We start from the raw sequence: 19,306 nt of genomic DNA on the forward strand, positions 1-19,306 counted from the left end.
GCAAATGGATTGTGGACTGTAGGGTTTCCTGCAAATCAAGATGGGAATGAACAGATGTTGATCCCTCACTGGAAGATTATCCACTCTGCTATATAAATCTTTTTCTCGTCATAGAAACCCCTTTATTTGAAAGTAATGTTAATTCCTGATCCTGCATAAATTTCTTCTCTTCTTTATTTCTGTCTCCTCTTGCATCAGATTGTCATATGCTTTTCCCAGTAGTTTTATTTTGGGTGTGGAAACATATTTCAATATTGTAGATTGAATAAGGCTGTTGATTTATTTTGGATCAATCCTGTATGGTCAGGCATTAATCCTTCTTTAATCCTTATTTCAGCTGCACATGGTGCATCAGAATGCAGTCACATCGCAAAGCTTTCAAGATGCAGCAACTAGAGGAAGGCGGTTTAGCTATGATAGGAATATTTTTAAAGGTAAAATCTTACCAACTTTAAATGATGTGTTGCATTATAGAGTGGAAAGATCAAATGTTACAATATTATCATTTAAGAATATTGGAATCAGTTCATTGGTAAGATAAGCAGTGCTTAAAATAAAAGATTGTTACAAATATATTCCAAATGGTATAAAACTATGCTGTCCAATATGGTATCCATAAGCTATCGAACATTTGAAACGCGACTACTGTAATTGAGGAAATGGATTTTTTTATTTCTTTCAATTAGTTTGAATTTAAATGTAAGAACTGAGTTCAGTCATTGGAAAACTTTTAAGAATGTTTGGAATGACCTGGGTACGTGTATCTACATTTGCAAGTAAAATAGGAATCAGGTATTTTTGTTGAAAATGTAATGTCTCATTTGATAGGTACTGTACGTGTAAAATACACAACAGATTTTTAAAACGTAGTATGGAAAAAATGGAAACTCAATTTTTCATATTGATTACATGTCGGGAAAAGTTTTCAATTAGCAATAATTGTACCTCGGATAAACCTCATTGGCTATGATACTGCCACTGTGCAAAGCTCATATTGATTACATGTCGAAATGACAGTCTTTTCCATGTATTTGGCAAAAGTATGTTACCAAAAGCAATTTCACCTTTTCTTTAACTTTTTAAATGTGGCTCCTGGAAACTTTTTAAAAATACCTTTATGGTTTGTATTACATTTCTACTTTTAGGCAGTGGTATAAAGGCATGAAGGTAAATGATGCTAAATAAATATTGACTAAAATGTGAAATTAGTATATTTTAAATGGCATAAAAAGATAAAGGCGAACAGCTGTGGGAAATGGTCTGGAAAGGAACTGATACTTATGAGTGCTCTGTGACTATGTGTTTTCCAAGTGTGTCGTTTATCTTCCCCAGAGGTCTCTGATGACAACACTGTCCTCTCCATTTTCCAGATGAAGTGAGGCTCAGTGAAGTTCAGTGCTCCCCTGCCACACCACGCAACTGCCCGCTGGAGAATTAGACTGCAAATCTGTGGACCGCACTCTGCGGGGCCTCTCAGCTCCCGTAGCTTCAGCAGGTGCAGGCCTTCCCTCAAGCCCTGGAGGCTGAGTGTTTCCAGGGTACCAGGATTTGTGTTAATCAGGTATGGTCAAATGACTATCATGAAAGAAGAATTTTTTTTAAGTTATTTATTTATTTTGAGAGAGAAAGATGGGGAGGGCCAGAGAGGTGGAGGGAGAGAGAGAATCCCAAGTAGGTTCCGCACCCTCAGTGTAGCACCCGACGCTGGGCTCGATCTCACGAACCATGAAATCATGACCTGAGCAGAAATCAAGAATCAGATGCTTATCAGACTGAGCCACCCAGATGCCCCTCTCCCTTTTTTAAAATTTTATTTATTTTGAGAGCTGGGGAGATGAAAAACCAATCTTATCATACTACGGTCCTTGAAAATGGAAGGCAGGACCACACAGGGAAGTGCCAGGGACACCCAAGAGGCAGAGGGGAGGAGGAAAAATCCTGGGCGATGGCCTGTTGGGGTTTCTGGCGGAAGGAAGGCATAAGGTAGTCGAAGCCGACTTAAGATTGGCCTCTTTGAATAGTTTCCGTAGGCTCTGTTGGATAGAGGCTGTCTCTAGTCACCTCGTCCTGGCGTGAGGAGGGCACGGGAAGAGAGGCCAGACATTAAGGAGCCCTGTAAAGGAGGAGGTTGTTTCCTTATGAAGGCCACTGTCCCACGGTGTTTGTTCTCTCCAGGAATTAGCTCACCCTGGGAGGGGCGGCCGCCCTGCTGTCAGCAAGGCCTCACATATCAAAGTATCAAATACAGAAACTGGAACACCTAGTTTTCACACTAAGGCTCGAGGGCTGAGCCCTTGAGGACTCGAGCGTGAGCTCAGAGCTGGGCCTCACTATACTCTGCCTGGCTGGAGAGCTTCCGCCACCAGCGCGCCTGTAGGCCAAGCACCAGCGGGGCTCGGGGGGTTGAGGCTAATGGAGCAGGGACACCTTTCCCCACAGACTGTGGGCTCGAGCCTGTCAGCAAGCAGCCTATCCATGTGTTTTGTGGCTGCTTTCATTCACTGATATTCATAACATCCTAAATTGTCAATTTCGTTCCAGTACTGTAGACTGTTTTTAGGTCATCACCAAGTGTCCTATTTTAATTCACATTCTATAACAGTTCTAGAATAAGGTGTCAGTTTTTAAAAATACTTTCTCATTTATTGTTCTTCAGCCACACATCACAAAGAGCTGCAGAAATTGGTGGACAATTTGCCGTCAAGCATGAGGTACTTTTTTCCCCCTAAATCACTTGGAATGCATTTTGTGTTTAACCTCAGAGTGGAGACATTGACAAGGCGCTTTGAAAACTGTCCCGGAAGACAGCTTGCCACTTGCGATGCGTGTGTTGAGAGAGCCCTGCCCCCCCCCCGCCCCCCGCTGGGACCCCTCCAGGGGACAGAAGTGACTCTCGGTTAGGTGCGCGCTGACCACCTTGGTTCTGCTGCCCCGCCACCGAGCTCGGGGACTGCGCTCGGGCCGTCCCCTCCTCTGCCCCCGACACCTGCGCCTTCAGAGTGCCCGTGGGGACACTCAGAGCAGGCCTCTTGGCTGGACCTCCCGTCCCGCAGGCAGGGAGCAGGGGAGAGTGGGACGGACACCTGGCTGGGCTAGCCGGGAGGAGCGGTCACCCCTACCCGCCAGCACGGACGCCTCGTCCAGGCCCCAGCATTAGCTGTTCCTGCCTGACAGTCCCGGAGGGGCTGCTCCCTGGCGGCCCTCATCTTCCCTGTGTCTCCCTCTGCTCCCCCCTGCCCCAGCCCCCCCCACTGCCTCTCTCCCTCTCCCTCCCTCCCTGTCTCCCTGTTTCCTTGCCCCTCTCTCTCTCCCCTCTTAGTCCGGGAGCCTGGCTCCTGCTAGTTTGCATTGTGTTTTAGAAAGGAGAATTCTATTCGTTTCTCTTGAACGTTTCTCCTCGTTCTTCGTGCACCGGCTACCACGTAACGCCTCCCGGAGAGCTCAGAGGAGGCCCGCACTCAGGACAGTGGAGGGAGGACGATCGGAAATACATTGTTGTCAATTATATCTCAAGCTTTAAAAAAATGAGTTATGTGTCAATTTTTAAAAAGAGAACTTTACCTGGTAGAACGTATATAGGAACAGAGCATGGGCATAATTCTGTCCTAAGACACACAGAGGTCCTGGAGCTCCTCTGGGCCAGTGCTAGTCCCCGGACGCCCTGAGAACCCTTATTCTCCCATTCCTGAATGCCCTCCACCGCTGCATGAGCGTTTGGATGATCTCTTCTCTTTGCCAGGACACCTTTGTGGAATTTGGCTCATTTGATCCTGCCTGATGCCCGCCTGCCCAGATTACTGGACCTACTCGGGGTCCCTGACTACCCCGCCACTCTCCGAGTCTGTCACCTGGACCATTCAGAAGCAGCCCGTAGAGGTTGATCATGATCAGGTATGTTCTTTCCACCTTTCTGTATGAGCACATGCTAGTCTCCCCTCTTTAAAACGAGACTGGGCTCAAATTTTGGCATCAGTTTTTAGCATCTCGTAATGCTTCTACATTTTGATTAAAATGTGCTAGCGTCTTGTCGGTTTGGACATGAATTTGGAGATACTTCAAATTAACCGGAAAGAGGAATTAAAACGTAGAAGCACATAAGCTTTTTGCTTTCATTTTTGACAATATCTTGTATTTTACCATATATATATATATATATAGTGTAGAATCTCTGTAAAATTTAAGATTCTTGTAAATGGAAGAGAAATACCATATGATTTCACTCATATGTGGAATTTAAGAAAAACAACAGATGAACATAGGGGAAGAGAAGGAAAAAATAAGATAAAAAAAACAGAGAGGGAGGCAAACCATAAGAGACTCTTAAAGACAGAGAACAAACTGAGGGTTGCTAGAGGGGTGGTGGGTGGAGGGACGGGCCGAATGGGGGATGGACATTAAGGAGGGCACTTGTTGGGATGAGCACCGGGTGTCATACGTAAGTGACGAATCACTGGGTTCTACTCCTGAAACCAGTACTACACTGTGTGTTAACTAACTTGAATTTAAAAACTAAATTTTAAAAACTTAAAAAAAATTGAAAAATGAAGGCTGGAAATGAGTATGTTCAAAACCCTTTGATTTTCTTTTCTTTATTATTGAAGCACAGTGGATACACAACGTTATATTAGTTTCGGGTGTACAGCATGGTGATTTTACACCTGCATATGTTATGCTGTGCTCACCACTAGTGGAGCCACTATCTGTCACCATAAAACTCTTACACTACCACTGACTGTTTTCCCTGTGTGTGTTTCTTTTTTTACCTTTCATCCCCAGGACTTAATTAATTTCATCTCTGGAATCCTATACCTCCCTCTTCCTTTCACCCATTTTTTCCCATTTCCCCCAATACTCCCCTCCCCTTTGGCAACTGTCATACATTTTGTTCTCTGTATTTATGCAAAAATCCTTAATTTTCTTAAGAGAAACTTGCCATGGAATTTCAAGGTAAAGACAGAACCCAGCAATGTCTATACAGAAATTTTACTTAATAAGTAAAAAATTTTGTCTTGGTATTTGTTTTTCGTTTAGAAACTAAGTTTAAGTGCTGGTTACTACGTGAACACACAAAATGTTTAATTCATAAATGAACTAAACAATAATAATAATTGCTTGTCTGTTTTGGAGTTTTATTAATTAAAAACTTTTTACAAGGACAAAAGCTTCCAAGTTCTTTTTTATGATGCCAAGATAAGAGTGAAACCAAAACCCACAAAAGATTGGATGCCTCCCAAAAAGTAAATACTAGGCCAATATCTCTCAAGAATATTTAGAAAAAAAGAAAGCTAAATAAAATATTAGAAACAGAATCCACCAGTACATCAGAAGAAATAGATACTTTGTCCACATAGGATTTTCTTTAGTAATGTAAGAATCAGTCAGTATTAGGAATGATACAGTTACGATTAATAGACTTGATCCTATCAGCAAAGCTAATGGAAAAACTCATATTTTCATTTTCCTAAATTCCTAAAACATTTGACAAAATTCATCATGTATTTTGTAAAATTTTTTACTGAAATAAGAATTCCCTAAGTTGATAAAGTAGATTAACATCGGCTCAGAAGTAAACCTTATATAGAAAGGATATCTACTAACTCCATTATAATTAGCATATGAAATATTAATTGGTAAAATTCTGGTAGCAGCCAATAAAGTTAGATCAGAAAAAAAAAAGATAAAATGAGAGAAGCAATTAGCGGAGTACCATATTAATTTATAGACATCAACTCCCTTGACATATGTAAGTCACAGACCATATAATGGAAGAAAGAACCGTACTTAAAATGGAAACTCAAAAACTAAAATAGCTTGGAATGAACTTAACATAAAATGTTACCCAGAAAACTGTCAACATTCCTAAAGGACACGAAAAACTTTGAAATAAAATTCATACCATGTTATTGAATAGAGAGATACTATAAAGACACCCTGATGTCACTTCTTAAGTTGTAATTTTCCATGAATGGTTTATTCTCCATACATTTGATGTGGTCCCAAGAAATATATCAATATTTACATTGTGGGGTGCTGTCCTGTGTATTGTAGGATGATGCTTAGTATCCCTGGCCTCTACCCATGGGATGCCAGTAGTACCCCAAGGAGTGAAAACCTAAACTGTCTCCGTACATTTTTTGATGTCTGTTGCAAACTCACCCCAGGTTGAGCACCACTCATATGTGCTAAATTCTAATAACAACTAATAAATGAAATCCTTTATTGCTTAGTGTGTGAAAAGAAACATCTTCACTGTGAATACTGCTTTTAATTAATCAGTACATTGGTTTACCAGTAAAGGCATAGGAGTGATTCATTAATTACCGCCTATAGCTCACCAACAGAAGACTGATTTGGTGGAGGATTCTTTAGCTACAAACCAGACATCTGGAATCTCCAGACGCCGAATTTCCCCCTCAGAGGTCCCAGCCGTGCCAGGCCCATGAGCGCGGCTCCCCCCCAGCCCAGGCCTGCCCGCTGCCACCTGGCCAGGATCAGAGCCAAGTCCTCTCCTGGGTCTGGAGCCGACCCGTCCCCACCCTGCCACCCCACTGGGACCATGCCAGAGTCCGGAGGGTGATGGTCCCCAAGGCCAGAAAAAGCTTTCACCGCAAGCCGCCCCTCCAGATCTTCGTGGCGGTGGATTTTTCTACCAATCGCAAGAGTGTGATGAAGTGGCTGTGGAATGCGCAGACCCTGCGCGCACCTGGAGCCTGGTGACCATCGAGCTCGCTCCTGAGCGCAGAGAGGGATTCTACAGGTGCCTGCCTCTCCAGGGGCCCCCGGGGCCAAGGAGGCCCCACTGAGGGCCCCTGGCCGATGCAAGAAAGGAAAAAGGGGATCCACCCACCTCTCTGCCCTCCTCGCACCCACCCAGCCCTCCCACCCGTACCCTGGACGCACACTGATCAGGAAGGCGGGCTTCTCCCCTGCTTCCCGTTTGTGTAGTGAAGACAAGTGTATGGTCACAGAGAATGTCATGGTCTTTCTTTCAGAGGTACGCATGTTAGGATTGCTGCTACACTGAATTCACCTTGGCCCTGTAACATCTGGGCCCCGATAAGTCTTTGTTGTCTGTTGGGTGCTGCTGTCCTCTGCGCTGTAGGGTTTCAGCAGAATTTCTGGCCTCTGTCTCCTAGGGGCCAGCAGCGCACACACGTGCGCACACACGCACACACACACACACCGTGAAAATAAAACACTGTCTCCAGTCATTGCCAAACATTCTGGGCCCGGGGAGGTAGGGGCTGCGGGGGGGAGAAGCACTCAAAGACAACAACAAACGTCTGAGGGACAGTGACCTCTACTGGCAGAAACAGCCAAGTTGGGTCTCCCAATATGTGCTATTTTAAAACACAGCAAAGAGCAAGATAACAGAACACCATGAAAGTTTTTTTGTGTGTCGCTTGTCCCTTAAAACACAGCAAAGACCGAGATGAACAGACTGAAGTGGTACATGCTTGGCAAAACCATGTCCCCGACTTTGTAGAATGCTGTGTTGTAATGATTCAAATAGCTGGGCCAGTTAGTCATCCGAAAATGCAAATTTTTAAAAAAGCTACTCACTTAAGTGCTTCAGGTTGGCAAAATGAAAATGCTAAATAATATGAGATGCTGGTAAAGATGCAGGGAATTGGCACTGGAGGCAGTGCTCTGGGTGTGAACGGGTCCAGCCAGTCTGTGGTGGCACATGAGTGTGTCTCCTGGAGCAGTGTGGCTACCAGAAACTGTCTTACATACACTGCGCGCACACGCACACACACACACACACACACACACACACACAGATTGGAGAGGACTTTCTTCCCAGCACTCCTTGTCAGAGCAGACAGCTGGTCAACCTAAATGCCCACCAGAAGGGGATGGATAAAGTAAATGTGTTACGTGCTATCAAGGGAATAAATACTGTTCCACGAACTGAAGGAAAGTGCCCAAGCATTCTCCGCTCCTGGGGCCGCATAATTCTGTGCACAGCAGGGTGTTTAGCAGCACACCTGGCCTGGATTACCCACGGATCAATAGGCCCACCTCCATGACCATCAAAACCATCTCCAGGCATTGCCAAATATCGCCTGAGGGACAAAAATCACCCCCAGTTGGAAATCACTGAACTAGAGCTACACATTTTGTATGACATATTACACTGCAGAACTACACTGACGAATGAAAGTAGCCTGTGCCATTGATATAATTGAAACAAATGCAAAGAAATACTGCTGGAATAATAGGGGAGGCCAGAAAGCAAGTAGAGGTCACCTGGACACTTTGCCAGTGTTTTTCTTTCCACCTAAAGCCTCTTTAATTACTGTTCAAACATGAATTTCATGGCATTCGCCCTTCAGAGTCAGAGAATATGCTGTAAACAAGGCAAAGTCCCTTCTGTGCTACCTAAAAGGGGTCATTCCCCTACCCACATAAGAAGCACTTATAAATCTCCTCCAAAATGTCAAGGTCCTGAAAGCCAAGGCAGACCAAGGTCATGAAAACCAAAGGAAGATAAAAAAAAAACTGCATCACTACAGTGATCACTACAGAGACAGATTCTGGGACAGAAGAAGGACATTAGCCAAAAAGGGAAGAGGGTCTGAAAAATTCCATAGCTCACTAGAATTGAACTAACGATAGTTTCTTAACTTTGCTATATCTATCATGGCTATTCAATATAATAACATTAGGGAAATGAGTGAAGAGTCTGGAGCAGAGTTTCTCCCACTCGGGACTATGAACATTGTAGGCTGGATAAGTCTTGTTTGTGGGAGGCTGTGTATTCTTCTAGAGGATGTACAGCACATCCTCGGCCTCTACACGTTCGAGGCCAGTAGCGTATCCAGTTGTGAAAGGCAAACTACCTCAGACACTTGGAAACATCCTGGGGCGCAGTGGAGGGATGAAATCCCCCCAGGTTGAGGACCGTTGATACACAGGATCTCTGTATCATCCCTGCAAGTCCTTTGTAAATATACGTATTTGTTCTATTTAAGTACAAATACAGGAGCAAAGCCATTATTTAAAGTTGCCAGGCATAGTAAAATGATCTACAAGAATAAAACAAGGGAATGGATTCATAATAGTTTTTACTGCCTTCATTGATGAAGAGATAACAGACAAATGTACTTTGAAAATGGGAAGAGTCACATTCAAATGCCACACACTGGCATCCATCAGCATAAGGGTGGTCTTAATTATGTAAAATGTCTGGAAATGAGTTCCGTTATGTGTTCACATGTATCAAGGATTTGCTGGGGAGCCTCTGACTGTACTTGAGTCCTAGGAAACACGATTTCCATCACTTCTCCGAGACGAATATGAGCAAAGAGGGGAGTCATTTTAGCTGCTGAGGGTCCTCAACTGAAGAACACTAAGTACCCCACCTACATGGTGGTTCCTCCAACAAAAGGAAGTCTCGGGTTTTTAGCAAACAAAAGTAACCTGTGCTCACCAAATACCAGCCACAGAAGTATAATCGCTGAGAAGGGTTTATATTTTGTTCAGATCCAGGCAGTTGAAGCAGTAGTGAGTAAGCGCACCTCCTAAAGTAGCAAGGTTGTGGGGAAAGGCCGGGGAAATGCACACCCTGCTTCTGGAGACGGCTGTAAGGCAAAGGCTATAGAAGAAGACAGAGAAACACTCATGGGCGGGGGTGGCCTCCTTATTTGGATGATGCTCGGAGAAATTGACTGTGATGCCGTGCTTTCCCCAAGAATAAGAAACTGAGGCCCAAAAAGAGAAAACCCAGGCAGTGCAGAGCTACTTCCACTATGGCCATCGACACCATAGGTGTCAGGGGACTGTCTACAAGGGTGCAGAAGAGCAGGAATGGGTGGGTGAGCACTGTGTTCCTGTGTCTGCTGTACCCTAAAAGATAAGCCTGTGGCTTAAGCCTGGATGTTAAGCATGCTTCACTCACTCACACGTGTGTACTCCAAACTGGCATAGATTAGCCAATATGATTAGGGATGCTGAGGAAGAGTTCTCACTGTGAGGACTCTTAGACTCCAGGACCCTTCTCATAAGTGCCAGGTGCAGTTTAGCGGTAAGACCCTTGAACACCAAGGGCACAGTGTCTTGAGCCAATGAGAAGATTAAAAACCAGAGCAGAGGCCAATAATTCCTGGGATGTCTGAATTGACTCCCACGATTCTATACCCCATCTGAGAATAGACCGGGGACAGTCGGGGGGCAAAGGGCTTCTAGATTTCATGTGGTTTTGTCCACAGGGTCATTTCAGTCTTTGTCAGCAGGGTCTCCAATGAACTTCATAGTCTCCAGGCAAAGAGCACCCTGTTTAATTTTCTCAGCTGCAGGGTCACCTGGGACACTATCTAAGCTACTTAGTTTATCTGCAGCACAAACCTTCTCTGGGCCCTGGGCCATGGGGGCAAGGCCCAAGTGTGTGCTGCGCTGTGAGCCCGTGTTCCTGCGGTGTGGCCCGTGCAGGCACTCGGTGAGTGAGTGAGAAATGAGTGGATGAATTAATGGAATGGAGAAACGAACTCCGTTGTTTCTGTGATATTCTGAGAGACAAACCATGGAAGTAAATTGGGCCAAGACTAATCAGAAAAGGGGGGAACCAAGGGAGGAAGATTACTTCCCCCAAACTTTGCTTACTTAACCACAGATACTCAGGCAACACAGTAACAGCCGAGCTCTGTTGCATAAGAAGCCTCCTGCCGCAGCACAGGTAGGGGTAGCTGAGCGGAAGTGTTAACTGTGAGGGAGGTTGGTAGTAAGATGGAGGTAACGTGAAGACATCCTATAGACTCAGTGCTAACTTACTTAGCAACAAAGGATACAAATTCCTCCCATTCGTGGGTGATGTACAACTGCTGTGACTTCTCCCTGGCCTTTCTTCCAAATGTGACCGCATTGAATGTCCTCGAAGATTTACACAAAATGAAATATTAATCAAACAGCAAGCACCTAGGAAGCTAAGCATATCTTTTTAAATTTATTTTGATGTATGACGGAAACTGAAATGCCCAAGTCTTAAGAATTCTCATCACAGGAAAAGAATTCTGAAGCTATGTAGAGTGACAGATGTTAACTAGAGTTCTCGTGGTGATTGTTTTGCAATAGATACAAATACCGCATCATTATGGTGTCTGCCAATAACTAATCCAACATAGTAGGTCAATTACATTTCAATTTAATTTTTTTAATGTTTTATTTATTTCTGATAGAGAGACAGACAGCGTGAGCAGGGGAGGGTCAGAGAGAGAGGGAGACACAGAATCTGAAACAGGCTCCAGGCTCTGAGCTAGCTGTCAGCACAGAACCCGACACGGGGCTTGAACCCACGAACTGTGAGACCATGACCTGAGCTGAAGTCAGACGCTTAACCGACTGAGCCACCCAGGAGCCCCAATTACATTTCAATTTAAAAACGAATTACTAAACTGTAATGCCAGTAGCACAACTAAGTAGAAGTGTTACATTTTTTAAACTGTAAATATAGGTGGGTTTGATGGAATTACTCGAATTTGCTTCAGTAACCATTTTATCCAACTCTTTTGCAAAGTAATAATATTTACATATATCCTAATGGCTTCTCAAGCAAATCCTGAAAAGGCAAACATGTCCACTCCCTTTCCTCAAGTGTGGAAAGCCCTGGTTTTATACTAATCCTCTAAGATTTGGCTCCACTGCCATTTCTCATCAATGGCGCCAGACAGGGCCAACTGCATCCAAGGGGTGGTAAGAATCAGGCTCTTGTTTCTGGAAATCAAAGCTCTAAATAGGAGCTGGGCTGCTGTTGTATAAGCACAAGACCATTAATCCCCTTACCGTGCACACAACAGCACGTTGTTCCTTTTGAGATCACAAGACGTACCCATGAATAACTACGAGAGGGAGAAGTCCATTCCATGCCCTACACCGTGTAACTCAGAAAGAAAACGGCATGCCTGAGGTAGACTTCTCCCTCTCTTGCTAAAAATGACAAATTACCTAAAACCCAATGTTTGAGAAAATGAGGTAGGTAAATTTCCCAGCTTACTTCTGAAGGAGACCAGAGTTTAACCTTAGATTATATTTCCCCAGAAGATACCTTCAACATTTAAATTTTTCTGTGAAACTATTTTAGTAAACCTGGCCTAAACCTAACGGTAATCTCTCGGAAACATCTAGTTGCCAGTTTCTTCAAATTCACAAGAAAACTTCACACAATCTGATCTAATGAAACCAGAACTTTCTATCATTGAAATTTCTCCATACATCTTCCATTCTACTTTGAAGAAAATCCCAGAATTAGCAAGAAAACCACGTGATATCAAGATTTAAGTAACGACTTAAAAGAATTGTCTTATTTTGGTCACATTCAGTCCACCTGCCTATCACTTCTCCCAGCCTGCTTCCTCGATGTGGGCGCTATGCCTTGTGAGACCTGGCTTATCCATCATCTTAATGTCAGGGCCGAGCATACAGTAGGCTTCAGCAGAGCCTCCTCAACCGTGTGGGTTCAACCACAGGCGTGCAGTTCCCAGGCTGGCCTCAGTAGACCGCGGTGCGGGAAGAGCTTTCTGTTCCTCACACTCTGCCTCGCGCTGCTCTGTCAGTTCTTTCTCCTTCCCTCCTTGACAGTATCTGAAGCAAATGCTGTAGCTTTCCAGTCACTTCTTATTAGGAAGATCAGGGCAGACGGATCAAAACTCGGATCAAAACTGTCTTCCCGCCTGACACACAGCTGCTCTCCGTCCAGCAGTGCTGACCTGAGCGGTGTGCACCACTGATGTAGCCTCTGTGTACACCGGCCCCCTCCCACGTCTCCCCTGGCGGCCCCCCCCACCCCGCCTGCCTCCTCTTGCTCATTTAGGGATGGAAAGGGAGATGGGAGAGGCCTGCGGGCAGGCGCGCGAGAGAAGGAAACAGCAAAGTTCTTTGCCCTCGGCCACCATTACGTTAATTACCTCTGTAAGGACTCTGTCTCCAAATACAATCACATTCTGAGCTATGAGGGGTTAGGACTTGAACGCATGAATTCTGGGGGGGACACAATTCATCCCACAGCAGGTCCCCCCCAGAATTTATTTTGTCCCTCACCGGCACCAACAAAAGACCTCTGTAAGGCAGAAGAGTTCAAACCTGACCCAGTTGCCAGGCTACTGGTGTCTTCCATCCACCCATCGCACTCGAGACAGGCAGCCTCCGCAACGTTGTTTTCCATCCCGTCTTGCATTTGCGGTGCCCTTTCCCACACCGGCAGCCTGTTCACGTAAGGACGCGGCCTTCTTTATGGCGGCGCATGTAGAATGGGGCTCAGCAACTGAACTGCATCTTAAACACCTCCCGATTCATTAATCTGCCCTCATCACTCAGCCTCCTGACAGCGGTACTGCTGGCATTCATACTTCCTGGCAGTAAGGTCGGCCCTTCCCTCTACTGAGGGCATCCTGCCAAAAGCCAAGTCCTCCTGCCTGGAACATTTTTCCCTTGAAGGCTCCTTTTTGCTAATCCAGCTGCAGCTAAATGGCATCTCTTTATAGAGGCTTTTCCCTTGATTACTCAACATAAAGAAGTTTCCACTCCACCCTGTAGTTTTCAAGATGGTGCATTCCTTTCCTTCCTAACCTATGTTTACCACCAATGTCTCCATTGGTCCACAGACACCATGAAGAGCATTTCCTAACGACAGTCACAGTAGTCAACCATGTTGCTCATCTGGGGTTTGGGAAATTTGGTGCACCATAGTCCTTTCAACTGCTGTCTTCTCTGTCACTTGTGATGTGCAGTTTATTGCTGATTTTTCATGCCACTTTACGCAAATATAGGTGTGAGTCTGTAGATGGTAGTAACCCCATGGGATGATCTGGGGGTGGGAGGCTTTAGCCTATGGCTATTTCCATCAGCACCTTTCTCATGACACTCTATGCACATGTGTGAACTAAATGAGAAGGGAGGTGGCTGTCAAAATGTAACTTCAACAGATGTCCCTTATGGCCTCCCCACCCACCTGTAGACAAAATCTGAAGCCACCACTGAGGCATTCTCCTTGAAAACCAGAGGGAGTGTCTCCTATGCGAGTAATGGCTATTTCGCTCCAACATCTGCATGTTCATTTAAAAAATTTATTTTCTAATAACACTGCTTTCTTTGGTAATGGAAATAATAAATATTAGAGCACAAATAAGTGATACAGATGCAGAAAAAGAAAATCAGTAGAACAACGAAATTAGGAGGTCACTGGTTCTTTGAAAAAATTAACAAAATTGATAACCCCCTAGCCAGACTTATCAAAACAAAAAAAGAGAAAGGATACAAATAAAATCACAAATGAGAAAGGAGAAATATCAACCAACACCATAGAAATGCAAACAATTATAAGAGAATATTATGAAAAAGTATATTCCAACAAATAGGATAATCTGGATAATCTGGAAGAAATGGATAAACTCCTAAAAACATATAAACTACCACAACTAAAACAGGAAGAAAAAGAAAACGTGAACAAACAACCAGCAAAGACATTTCAATCAGTAATCAAAAATATCCCAAGAAACAAAAGTCCAGGGCCAGATGGCTTCCCAGGGGAAAAATACCAAAATTTAAAGAAGAGTTAATACGTATCCTTCTCAAACTATTCCAAAAAATAAAAATAGAAGAAAAACTTCCAAACTCATTCTATGAGGCCAGCATTATCCTGATTCCAGAACCAAAGATTACACTAAAAAAGAGAAGTACAGGCCAATATCCCTGATGAATATGGATGCAAAAATTCTCAACAGAATACTAGCAAATCGAATCAAACAGTACGTTAAAAGTATCATTCACTACAGGGGCGCCTGAGTGGCTTAGTCGGTTAAGCGTCCGACTTTCGCTTAGGTCATGATCTCGCGGTTCGTGCGTTCGAGCCCCGCGTCGGGCTCTGTGCTGACTGCAAGCTCAGAGCCTGGAGCCTGTTTCAGTCTGTGACTCCCTCTCTCTCTGACCCTCCCCTGCTCACGCTGTCTCTCTCTCTTCTAGAAATAAATAAAAATATAGAATCATTCACTACAATCAAGTGGGATTTATTTCTGGATTGCAAGCATGGTTCCATATTTGCAAATCAATGTGATACATTATCTTAATAAAGCATAAGATCCATTTGATTTTATCAATAGATGCAGAAAAAGCACTTGACAACATACAATATCTATTCATGATAAAAACCCTCAACAAAGTAGGGATAGAAGAACACATTCACCATCACAACGGCCATATATGAAAAACCCACAGCTAATATCATCCTCAATGGGGAAAAACCGAGAGTTTTTCTCTACAGTCAGGAACAAGACAGGGATGTCCACCCTCATCACTGTTATTTAACATAGTACTACAAGTCCTAGCCTCAGCAGACAACAACAACAAAAAATAAATAAAAGGCATCCAAATTAGCAAGGAAGAAGTCAAATTTTCACTTTTTGCAGATTACCTGATACTCTATATAGAAAACCGAAAAGACTCCACAGAAAATTGCCAGAGCCGATACACAACTTCGATACAGTCGGAGGATACAAAAGCAATAGACAGAAATCTGTTGCATTTCTATACACCAATCATGAAGCAGCAGAAAAAGAAATGAAGGAACCGATCCTATTTACAATTGCACTAAAAACCATAAGATACCTAGAAATAAACCTAATCAAAGAGGTAAAAGATCTGTACTCTGAAAACTATAAAACACTTATGAAAGAAATTGAAGGTGACACAAAGAAATGAAAAAAATATTCCATTCTCGTGGATTAGAAGAACAAATATTGTTAAAATGTCTATTCTACTCAAAGCAGTCTACATGTTTAATGCAATCCCTATCATAATACCAAAAGCATTTTTCACAGAGCTAGATCAAACAATCCTAAAATGTGTATGGAATCACAAAAGACCCCGGATAGCTAAAGCAATCTTGAAAAAGCAAAACAAAGCAGGAGGTAATCACAATTCTGGACTTTAAGTTATATTACAAAGCTGTTGTGCTCAAGACAGTATGTTACTGGCACAAAAACAGACACACAGATCAATGGAACAGAATAGAAAACCCCGAAATCAACCCACAGCTGTATGGCCAACTAATCTTTGACAAAGCAGGAAAGAATATCCGATGGAAAAAAAGCTAGTCCCTGCAACAAATAGTGTTGGGAAAACTAGATGGCAACATGGAAAAGAATGAAACTGGACCATTTTCTTACACCATACACAAAAACACAATCCAAATGGATGAAAGACCTAAATGTGAAACCATCAAAATCCTGGAGGAGAAAGAACAAAGGCAGTAAGTAATCTCTTTGACATCAACTGTAGGAACTTCTTAGTAGATATTCTTCTGAGAAAAGGGAAACAAAAGCAAACATGAACTATTGGGACCTCATCAAGATAAAAAGCTTCTGCACAGTGAAGGAAACAATTAGTAAAACTAAAAGGCAACCTTTGGAATGGGAGAATTTATTTGCAAGTGACATATCTGATAAAGGGCTACTATCCAAAATATATAAAGAGCTTATAAAACTCAACACCAAAAAAAAAAAAAAACAACCAAAAACCAAGTAATCCAGTTAAGAAATGGGCAGAAGACATGAATAGACATTTTCCCAAAGAGGACATCCAGATGGCTAACAGACGTATGAAAAGATGTTCAACATCACTCATCATCAGGGAGATACAAATCAAAACCACAATGAGGTACCACCTTACACCTGTCTGAATGGCTAAAATTAACAACACAGGAAACAACAGATGTTGGTGAGGATGCAGAGAAAGGGGAGCCCTCTTACAGTGTTGGTAGGAATGCAAACTGGTGCAGCCACTCTGTAAAACAGTATGGAGGTTCCTCAAAAAGTTAAAACTAGAACTACCCCACCGTCCAGCAATTGCACTACTAGGTATTTACTCTAAGGATACAAAAATATGGATTCAAAGGGGTACATGCACACTGATGTTTATTGTAGCACTGTCAACAATAGCCAAACTATGGAAAGAGCCCAAATGTCCATCAACTGATGAATGGATAAAGAAGATATGCTGTGTGTGTGTGTGTGTGTGTGTGTGTACATACACACAGATGCATACAATGGAATATTATTTATAAAAAAGTGAAATATTACCATTGCCATTTGCAAAGATGTGGATGGAGCTAGCGAGTATGATGCTAAGCGAAATAAGTCAGAGAAAGACAAATACTATATGATTTCACTCATGTGGAATTCAAGAAACAAAATCGGTGAACATGAAGAAAAAAGAAAAAAGGGGGAAAACTAGAAAACAGTCTCTTAACTATAGACAACAAACGGAGGGTTGCTGAAGGAGAAGCAGGTGGGGGGAAGGGTTAAATGCATGATGGGTATTAAGGAGGACACTTCTTGTGATGAGCACTGGGTGTTGTATGTAAATGATGAATCACTAAATTCTACACTTGAAGCTAATATTACAGTGTATGTTAACTAACTGGAATTTAAATAAAGACTTGAAAAGAAAAAGAATATTCCAAAGACCTCAATCTGGTATTTTATTAAAGTAATAATGGATTCAAATGGAAATTGTTAATAGAATGCCTTTGCTTAAAGTATTTAGTCCATAGTATGGGCTAGATATCCAAACTGATGAATAACTATATACAGCAAGTATGTCTCTCCTTGCCTGTGAAGCCACACAGGAGATAGAAAGATTCAGTCTAGTTTTGGGGCACCTGGATGGCTCAGTCGGTTAAGCGCCTGACTTTGGCTCAGGTCATGATCTCACGGTTCATGGGTTCGAGCCCCGCGTCGGGCTGTGTGCTGACAGCTGGCTCAGAGCCTGCAGCCTCCTTTGGATTCTATATCTCCCTCTCTCTCTGACCCTCCCCTGCTCACGCTCTCTCTCTCTCTCTCTCTCTCTCTCAGAAATAATTTTTTTTAAAAAAACATTAAATAAAAGATTCAGTCCAGTTTCGCATTTATTGAGCACCTACTATGTGTCGAGTATATGCAGGGCAGGCAGCTAAGCTGCTATGAGCATTCTTCTCCATGTATTTACATATGCTTTCTTTTTTTGGGGGCGGGGGTGTTTACCCAGCATTGAAATTGCAGGTCATAGTGTATACATATGTTTAGCTTTAGTAATTCTTTCCTTATCCTCTCTTATATTGTACATTTTGATTCCTTTTATGCATGGAGCCTATCTCCTTGAAATGTTTTGAGTGCAATAGTGGCAGTATGCTTCATCCCACTGCATTGGCTTTCTATCTTTTGACATTTACCCAAGATAAGGGGTTCCATTGGCAGGATATGTAATCTAGAACGATGTCAATCTTGCTCTGATCTAAATAGCTTGAGGCTTCGCTCTGTGACCAAAATTCAGTTCCTTCTCATCACCAGCCAGCTCACCCTCTTGAATTTAAGAGGAAGCAATGAAAAGACAGGATATCAGGTCAAAGTATCCCCCAACATCTGAAAAACAACTTAAATTCACACTCCGGGAGAGCTGGCTAGCATCTTCATTTTCATCTGCTGCGCTCAGTTTGTCATTCTCATCTGCACAAGCAGGCCCATCCCCATAGCTGCACTGTTAACGGCCTTTCCTGTCTTAGTGTCTGAGTTTGATCCCTGATCAACAGTGGTCTTGTTTTTTAAGTGTGTAGACATGAAATCCTTCTACACTTTGGCTCCTTAAGCTGGTCTGATACCACGCTCACTTTAAAAGCATTTTCTTGTGTAGGGAATGGTTTTGGTCAGCCCTAATGTCTGGTAGTTTTATAAAATCAATGTTAATGATAAAGAGCAGTGCCATCTAATGGAACTTTCTGCAATTATGGAAATATTCTATATCTGTGCTGTTTAGTATGGCAGACACTAGACATAGGGGGTTATTCAGCACCTGAGAGGGTAGCATGTGATGGTAAAATGTACCAGGCAGAGCTGATTAAGTGCTAATATTTAATGCAACTTCAATAACCAGAAAACAGAACTACAAATATTCAGCCCCAAATACTCTGGAAAGTTCAATGTCTATCATCGTACATGATTTAATAGTTTTTTTTTTTCCAAACTCAGAAAATAGTCAGAGGCCTAACTTTGAAATCGTGACACTTCCACAAGTTTAGAAAGTTACCACCTTCTTTAAGTCCAAGGCTTGCCAATCAGACAACTGAAAATTTAATCTAATTTTAAGTTCCAAGGTGACATACCTTTTCCACAGAGTTCAACTTGAATAGCAGTCACCAGGAAAAAGAGGCTATGCATTCCTTCAGAGTGGGAAACATAAGACAGAGGAAGAGGAAAGAAAGAAAGAAAAAGAAAGAAAGAAAGAAAGAAAGAAAGAAAGAAAGAAAGAAAGAAAGAAAGAAAGAAAAAGAAGAGGGAGGGAG

General features: G+C 42.9%; 1 protein-coding gene and 1 pseudogene across 2 annotated transcripts in view; one reads left to right on the forward strand and one right to left on the reverse strand.

The window, feature by feature from the left end:
• Positions 1–830: 830 nt before the first annotated feature.
• LOC120232944 lies at positions 831–990 on the reverse strand (annotated as a pseudogene).
• A 476-nt stretch (positions 991–1,466) lies between these two features.
• Positions 1,467–19,306, forward strand: part of LOC120232893 (carbonic anhydrase 5B, mitochondrial) — a 103,490-nt gene continuing 85,650 nt past the window's right edge. For both annotated transcript variants that reach the window (XM_039233871.1, XM_039233877.1), the window contains exons 1-3: positions 1,467–1,561; positions 2,657–2,711; positions 3,740–3,891. In XM_039233871.1, coding sequence (XP_039089802.1) covers positions 3,884–3,891 — 8 coding nt within the window. In that variant the 5' untranslated portion in view covers positions 1,467–1,561; positions 2,657–2,711; positions 3,740–3,883. The remainder of the gene's footprint in view (positions 1,562–2,656; positions 2,712–3,739; positions 3,892–19,306) is intronic.

Source organism: Hyaena hyaena, unplaced genomic scaffold, assembly GCF_003009895.1.
Source record: "Hyaena hyaena isolate Hyena2069 unplaced genomic scaffold, ASM300989v1 scaffold_80, whole genome shotgun sequence".
In the NCBI taxonomy this organism is placed as follows: Eukaryota; Metazoa; Chordata; class Mammalia; order Carnivora; family Hyaenidae; genus Hyaena; species Hyaena hyaena.